At 41.7% G+C, this 8,933-nt stretch overlaps 1 protein-coding gene across 1 annotated transcript in view; it reads right to left on the bottom strand.

Annotated features, from left to right (window-relative positions):
* Nucleotides 1-849: 849 nt before the first annotated feature.
* PNOC (prepronociceptin) overlaps nucleotides 850-8,933 on the bottom strand; it is a 290,709-nt gene continuing 282,625 nt past the window's right edge. The window contains exon 3 of the mRNA XM_085613066.1: nucleotides 850-7,895. Coding sequence (XP_085469192.1) covers nucleotides 7,305-7,895 — 591 coding nt within the window. The 3' untranslated portion in view covers nucleotides 850-7,304. The remainder of the gene's footprint in view (nucleotides 7,896-8,933) is intronic.

Raw genomic sequence — 8,933 nt, 5'->3', positions numbered from 1 at the left:
TGGCAGATTCCATCTTGCATACCTATTGTGCCTCGGAAAGGTAGCGATAAGGCCAGGTAGGTATTGCCAAAAGCACTACTTTTCCAATGGCGCCCGGAGATCAATGAGCACGCCTGAAGCCCTGACATGAGGTGCGACCAAACTCTAGAGCCCTCCTCTCATTGGCTGACCCTTCATATACAGCCAGCCAATAAAAGGAGGCAGATCTGGCAGGAACAGAGTGTGAGGCAGGGATAACAGCATGCTTCCCCCTTCACTCCTTATGAACAAATGAAGGAAAAAAGATGCAGTATAGATTTTGATAAATAACTGATATGCTTTGTAGGATTACATAGCTTGATGTGTTTTAACTCTATTTTAGTCATATATCTATTTAATCAATTGTTGAATAAATAATGTTCAAAAATCCAATCCACAGTATAGCAAAAAACAATTCTACAGACATCTTTGGAATAGAGAGCGCCCCAATTATTGGAATGTTTCATTTCTGCCCTATTGGACCCTGGTTTTAAAATATTTAACAGGGGTCACCCCCTGACACCTTACTAAAGGAACATATATCTTATTCCAGTTCTGTATCTCTGTGTACTATTGAGTTTTTTTGTTGTTTTTTTAAATTTTTGTTTCATGTTAATTTCTTTTCTCATTAAGGGTCTGGTCACACCTTTTTTCGTAATCATGTCGCCTTTTGATGGTAAAATATACAGAGTGTCTTTTAGGAATCATAGATAATATCAGGGGTTCACAGACTCGCTCATCCATGTTCACCTCTGACCCTTTGAAGCATGAGTGAAAGTCCCTATGTGGAGGGTCTGGGTCTCTGTGTTTCACAACAACGATCACAATAGAAATAGTAAACTAGTTTATTAATCATTTGCTATGTACAAGTTTAATGGAGAAATAGTTTATGAAACAATTAAAAATAACAACTCTTTACAAACAGTCACGGCATGGACGCTGACACGTTGCTCCAGGCTCCAGGTTGTGGGTCAGGCCTCCGTCTGCAGGGAGGCAGGGTGGCCGGAGCAGGGGCTGCCTCTTTCCAAAGTGAATTACAAACAGAAACAAAACTTCATCTTGTAGAATGTCAGCAGCGGGACAGCTGGACGGGACATGCCATGGCTACACCAACAAAACATTCAGACACCGCCTGTTGCATTTAGCAGAAAGTCAACCCGCGCCTAGAAGATGAATTTAAGAGTTAACACTGCCACACTCTAAAGTCAGACCAGGGCCTGGATTACAAAACTGGCCAGGTGGTGATGTATATACTGGTTTGTGCTAAACTGCCTCAAGAAGCTGCTTAGCACAATGGTATCTATTTGCAAGGGTATGGATGTATTTTGTCTCCAGCAGACAAAATATGGAATTCATATTTGCAATAAGTAATAGAGTTGTGCTCCCCTTACAATATATCTAATATTGTGCTAAATAATTCCCTTGCACAAATTATTATAGACCAAAAAGAAACCGCACTACCAGGGCAGTTCCTGCAATCCAGCCCCTTCTGTTTAAGCACCCAAAGGTCACTGTGTTTGTGGCATGTGCTCTGTAAATATAGCATTCAGCCCAGCCCATGCCCTGTTTTTCTGAACAGAATTAGATTTGAGATAGGATACGCAAACATGTTTAAATTATAAAAATATAGATGGCTATAGTAAAAAAAAAGGTGCCATGCCCATTACATTCAGGGAGAGGTTCAGCATTATTTGTGCAATTGATGGTATGCTTTAATAAATAAAAAGAAGGACCTAAGTACATATTAACAGATGCAACAATCAGGCATCCCTACCAGGAGGCGAAACAGAGAAGCTTTGGTGTATTGCCTATTAGGGCCACTGCTGCAGGGACATAGATCATCACATAAAATCAGAGTCTGGTTGGATGGATTGCTTTCACGCCACTGAACTTAGTGAACAGGATATACATCGAAATACGCCAATAAATGGTTCACTAAAACGCTGGCCAACGCAATGATCCAATAGGGGCGATATAAGAGTCTCTAAAGACCTGATAATGATCTCCAGGGTTAATATTGTGAAAAATGTGCGATTTATGTCTGGGTGCATCTATATGTTTCGTACTTGCAAACCCAGTCCATGTTAAGGCTCAGTCCTTCAGGAGTGTGATTTAAAGCACATTTGAACTGATTTCCTTACAGCAGTGCACAGGATGGTGGCCAATAACCTGAAATTGAATAGCTCAAAACCAGCACTTAGTGGCCAGCAGCACTTGGTGGAAAATACATTTGTGGCTTTCAACATCTGACAGACTCTGGCTGGTTGCTGGTTTCCCTAATAGGGAATATGGCAAAAGTAGGTTTCTGTCAAATGCTGCTGTTGAAGAGAATCCTACAGATTCAAAGTCAAAGCAATCCCCACACTGATCATGTCACATACTGACTATCCCAACTGTGTGTAACTTGGCGGCCCTGACTATTAGCTTCAATCTACTTAGAGCTTTCAGAATGCTACAGATGGAGCCATTACATTTGCTTCAGATTTATTCATGTAGCCAGTTTCAGGTGATTTCCTTCGTGCACTGAGGCAACTTTGCTGACCTGCCCACGGTTTAATAAGTCGACTATGGGAGGTCGGGCTTTCGCAGCCCTGGTACCTCAGTTGTGGAACGGATTGCCATAAAGTTTGCGAAGAGAAAACATTCTCCTCCCATTCCGAAAGGGATTGAAAACTTTTCTTTATAAACAGGCCTTTGGATGGGATAAAGTCTAACTGAAGGTAGTGGGCAGGTATTAGCTGGTGCCAGGCTGCTAACCCTTAGACAAGTGCTAAGAGACCGATGGTAATTAGGTGCTAAATAAGTGGTAATAACATAACATAAAACCAGGCTGTCAAGAGCATAGGTGTGTGCCTTTTCTCAGTAAAATATGTCAATTATACATGCTCATTCACCAACTCCTTTCTTTCAATGCAGTGTTTTTCTGAGATCCCTAAAGTGATGAAACAGAGTTTGCGTGGCTGTTCATTCTTATTCCAGACCACCTATTAATGTAATAACACTTCACTTTACCCTAAAAACAATGGTGGACCGCTTTATGTTAAGGCATGTTTAAAGTACCTTAAGCACCTTCCATTTCCTGATTACAGAGAGTTGTGCTGCAAAGGATGACAGTTTACACTGCTAGGTGGCCATGCAAGGCAACTGTGAGCTTACAAATGTGAGTAGCATCACATACAACACAACAACATTACATGACATAACACATATGGATACCAATGTTCAACATTGCAATGTTCGTGATTTGCCTATATTGTGCCATGACCTATTGCACTAGTCCTCGTAACCTAAAAGGAATATTGCTGTTTGAGAGTCAACTCTATTGTGTATAGAAGTAGAGACCTGCAGACCACAGCTGGTGGTGCATGGTCTTCCAAGATTGTGTCTCTGAAAATGTATATCAGCATAGAGAAAGGTGTGTTGTTGTGTATTTACTTAGCATTGACTTTGAGTAGAGAAGCCCAGAGGACTCGATGGTTGGCTACCGTGTTAAGCACCAACAACTTAGGCTTCAAACTGTTGAGTGTGAAAGTGTTAGATCTGATTATGACACATGGTTCAACAAAAGAGATTTCCAGTGAGGTGTATTTTACTGGAGACCTCCAGCATCCTGAAATTCATAACCATCACTGCCCTATGAGAGAGGAGGCCCTGGAAAAACACCAACACACATATTCCAGAAAGATCTCCATGTCGAATTTTCCACCTCAATAATGTAGAAAACCACTCTTTGACCTTTCTCAGAACTATTGTATCATTTTCTCAACATACTGTACAGATTTATTTTATGTAAACAATATTTGTGACCCAGTATTTCAATGTGCTACTCCTGGTGTTTTAAGTAGGTTCGAGCCTTTGTTGTCTCAAAAATCAACATAGGGTATAATTACGATGTCAACAGCGTCTCGGTCAAGGGACTGACCGACACCTGGTCAGCAGTACCGACCGACCAATTAGGATGAGACCGAACACTGTTCAGTTGCACTCCTATACTTTACAATGGGAGCATGCATCCCGCCGGAATGCATGCTCCCATCATAAAATGTGAGGTGCAGTTCATCCCTGCACCCCGTGGCCACAAGGTGCACGGATCGACAGGGGGGCACCATAGGTACCCCTTTGGCCTCCAACCAGAGGCTGTGCACCAAAGGGGTCCTGCTGGGGGCCTCTCAGTCGAGTTCCAACAGCCTTTCTGTGTCGGAAAGGCCGGCACAGAAAGACTGTGTAAACCTGACATCTTAATCCTTCGGGCTGAAAGAGCCGCCCTTGAAATTACTGGCCGTATTCTGACTGGCGGATGGGCTCTCCCTCTGACAACATGGTTCCAAAGCTTCAGTGCCTGTCAGTAGGGAGTTTACGTCTAGAATGTCTTAATGATACTGAGAAGCTTCCTCCAATGAGTGATCCTTTAATGATCAGTGTTTTAAATGCTCTGCACTGATCCAGTGTCGTTTTTTGTCTGTTTCTGACAGCAAAAACAGAGACAAAGTTCAGTGGTCCTCTCTCCCCAAAAGCTCAAACTCAGCACTGAGAAATCTGAGGGCCGCGCAAAGCATTCTCTGGAATGTGGGGTGCTCTGAGAGAGCAAGCGCCGGTTTTAAAGGGACTCATGCCATTTTTGAGGACCTCAATGACTAGTAGCTGAACAAGCAAAAGAAAGTTTTCATGATTTAGTATGTTGTGTGAAATAGTATTCAAGGGATCATTGCAAAAGACAGTATTATTCTTAATGTTCTGAATAATGGTACTCTTGCCGCGACTGACAGCTGCCGAACTTGCTAAGATTCAAAGACATTGTTGTAAAGTTGGGCATTTTAACTGAACGTAAACTTCGTCATCTTTGGCTTATAACAAATTTTGAATTCCTTTTTGTACTAAAGTATTTCATATAATTTTGATGAAAGTGTGCTAGAATGCTGTCCTACTGGTGCTATATGGCCCCGTGATTCAAGCATAAAAACAAATAACAGAAATTTGAGGACATAATACAAAAAAAAACCATAAGGAGCAAACATTGCATGAACAACACTTAAATGAGATCTCAGATGGTAAGTCACAAGCTGTAGGAAAGCTGCTCCTAAAGTGGTGACCAGCAAGCGATGCCAAGCTGCCCAAGCTAAAAAGATTACAATGGCAGAAAAATGGATGTTCTCCATAGATGGTTCATATATCTTGTACCATATCAGTACCCATTTTGTCAGCCCAACAAAAGGTTCCTTTTTTCAACTGGAAACCCACTACTTTATCAATATATAAAAGTAAAGTTGGTGAACGGTCAAGTGAGATCATCATTTCCCTGGGCTTTTGCTAAGCGTACCTGCGGAAATCTAAGTAGCAAAAAATGATGACTGCGCCAGGGGGATGATTGGAAACAATAGGGTAGAATACCACTTAAGTGTTATTTCCTTTTGCAAATGGACTTATTAGTGGCTTACACCCTCTGCAGCGGGCATTAACCCCCTGCTAGTTGCCTCCCTTGCGCTTATGAGTACAAGCTAAAGGAAAGCGTTAATAATGGGAAGGAGGGCAAGAAAGCGCTGTTAACGCCTGAGAGCATATGGGTAAAGGGTCATTATGACCAGTACCCCAATCTCACCCAACACAGGCAAAAAGAGTCTGCTTTCTATCTTTGCCACTGAACTAGAACGCAGAAAAAAACAAAAGTTAGTGTCAGTAGTCTGAGTATTCTGCACGGCCGAGCCAATCTCAGCAGTCTATAAAGGTTTCTTTCCATATTCTTATAATATTACCAGTGGTTTACCCTCTCTGCCGAGGGCGTTAACCTTTGTTAATAGGCTACCCCACAATTACAGGCCAAAGCCAAAAGCAAAGGCCCATAATGTGGGTTACAATATTTACTAGCTGGTAATGCCTAAGAACATGTGAGTAACAATTCTATTAGCACATTTTACTCTAATTTCACCCAACACCACAGTAAAGGGTGGTGTCTGGAGTAGAGAACTGCCAAATGAATCCCTACGTGCCTTGAATGAAGCATGATTATATAGTGCTTGAAATGTATTTGCCATTGTAATAACAGATGTTCTATTTTTCTGTCAAATGTAAAATAATACTTAATACTCAGTCCTTTGGATTTGAGAAATGCCTGTGGCCGAGGCTTGCATACCCCTGAGACAGTTGGTGGTGGAAATTAGAAGAAAAGAATTAGATTGCACTAATACAAAAGAAGGACATCTACAAAACTCCCCTATTCACTTCAAGGGCAAGACTTTGAAATGTACCAAGGAAGCTGAGAGACAATGGAAAAGGAGAAGGGTTCAGCATGGATTCTAAATAGGCAGCCATCCTTCATGTTAAGGCAGTTGCCCCCATAGTCCCTAGTTAGTGCCCGGGTCTCATCACCCCAGTAAAGATGTCCAGCAAAGGCCCAAGAAGGCCGTATCCATGGCATATTTTGTACACAAGCACATATGCATATGTAAGTATGTAAATGGGTTCCATTTAGATTCACTATCTGTAAATGTAACATGAACATCATCAAAATCTGGCAAGTGCTTCCAGAACCGATGGTGGCCACCACTCACCTAAGATATAACGACATTGGTTTTTTTCTCAAATCGGATACACAATGTACGTTTCTGATTGTTGACTGGTATTAAACTGTAAATGCTTAGGCAGATGTGCATTTTTGCTACTAAAGTCATGGTAAATGTCTTGAGTTGCTTTCCCACTGATTGCCATCCCCATCACATCCAATAGAGAAACACTCTCAAAGTTACAATATATGTTTCCCACCCACACCTTTGGTAGTTTCTGGTGGCAGATATACCCTCAGAGCCTAAGTGTGTATGGTGTCAGATTTACTAAGCTATGCAACAGGCAATTTATGGTGCACCGTTTATGATATTAGAAAATGGGATTTTTTGACACCCTCATAATTGAACAAAAAGTTTGATAAATGTGTGTCTTGGGTGAAAACGCACAACTCCTCAGTAAAGTGGATGTGGCTGATGAAAGAAGAAGAAAAATTGATAAATTAAATTTCATACTTTCAAACCCGGTCTTAGAAATTCAATGAGAGGAATCTACTTTTTACACCTTCCCAGCGTAATTTGCACTCACATTGTAGTTACCTTTTTCTGAGCTGTTTTATCTAATTTGAAGAAAGAAGACATTTATGCAGTGTACATGTGGAGACATATCTATTCATTCTTTTTTGCGCCTTTGGGTACAGTGGTTTCTAAATGCACTCCTTGGGTGAGGTTGACCTTTTGCCATGGTAAGTCCTAGATACATTTATGAAATGACGCTTTGAAACAGGGTCTCTAAATTTCGTTCTGTTCATTAAGATCAGAGGATAAGCTGTCGTATTCACTGGAGCGCGTGGACATGCCGAGGTACTGCTTGAGGAACTGGCTGAACCTCTTCGGCTTGGTCCATTTTCGTGCTGCCTTTCTGACGCCGATGAAGCCTCCAAATCTCTTCTGCATGCCCCGTGAAGGCTCCAAGAACTTCCGGTAGCTGTACTTGCCCTTTAAGAAGCCGCCGTACCTCTTGGAAATCTCTTTCGGCGCCCCCTCCTCAGGGTAGCCGAAATTGTCAACCTCCTTGGTCAGCCCCAGGGGAGTCTCGCGGCTTTCAAGGCCGCCATCTTTTTCTTCCCGCTCGTGGATCACGCCACTGATTTTGGACACGCGCTTCTCCCCCTCAATCTTGCTTAGGCCAATAACTTTAGTGAGGTCATCCAGGTGCTTCAGGCTGCCCACAAAAAGGTTGTCACGCATCGCTAAGGGCTGGTATGCTTCTTCCTCCATGCTGTCGGGACTGACTGGGAGCGAGGCCCGCCCCAGCGCGTTCATGCACACTTCCCAAATGCCGCTTGGATAAGTCTTGCCTTCGCATTCCACAATGCACAGCTGTAGAGAAATAAAAACGCTGTTAGCAGTTTGCACACCGCCCCATAAATTTAACTTAGGTAAGACTTCAAATTCCTTCATTCGCTGGTCTAATGCAAACTAGCGCCAACCTGTACGTGTGAGCCCTCTGCACTCTGAATCTTGTGCTGCTTATATTCTAGAGATACATTTTCAGACTCAATATGCAGGTCGATGTATATGTTAATACAGTAACGTAGTTGCAGGCTATTTATAAGCAGATATGGCCTTTCTAACTATGGTGGAAGAGGTTTATGCTGGGGTGTGGCAAAGTTCTGCAAAGGTTCTACCTTCGTGAGGTTGCCAGACTTGTTATGTCTGGAAAATTAAAGGAGGCCTGATTTAGAATTTTGGCAGACGGGATACTCCATCACAAACATGGCAGATATCGTGCCCGCCTTTGTCCCATAGAATATAATTAATGCTCCCAGTTTTCCGTTTTTACAGATTTTTACAGATAAATACAGACAGAAAGTTATTTATTTTCTTGTCTGTAATTATTTTTAAATGTGGATAAAAACAGAAATTGGTTGCTTTTTTAGTGTTTCTAAATGCCCTTTGCCATGACTGCCAGGCCAATAACTGTGTGGATTGATAGGTAAGGGGGTTAAAAAATAAAGACATTTTAGTAAAGAGACTTAAACAACAGTAGCTATGCACAAGGCTGATACTGAAGTGTGCCTATTATCATATAAGTACTATCTTCTGAGTGTGGTCATATCACTGAAACCTGGCAGGCATTTAAGCATGACTGCATGTTTATTGGTTAAATACATGTGGAAATATACCAGTTTCACCTTTACTTTTTCACAAAACCCATAGTAAATATGGATAAATATGGATAAAGTTAACAAAAAATAAATATGGATAAATACAGACGAAAATGACAAAAAAATAAATACCATAAAATTGGGAGCCCTAGATATAATGCACTTGTAATAAAGCGGATGGGATATCCATGATGTTTATGATAGAGAAACCCATGTGCCAAACTCTAAATCAAGCCCATTGTCTGGAAGT

Source organism: Triturus cristatus, chromosome 6, assembly GCF_964204655.1.
Source record: "Triturus cristatus chromosome 6, aTriCri1.1, whole genome shotgun sequence".
Lineage (NCBI taxonomy): Eukaryota > Metazoa > Chordata > Amphibia > Caudata > Salamandridae > Triturus > Triturus cristatus.
Note: the sequence above shows the minus strand (reverse complement) of the source record. Positions and strands in the feature narration are given on the sequence as shown.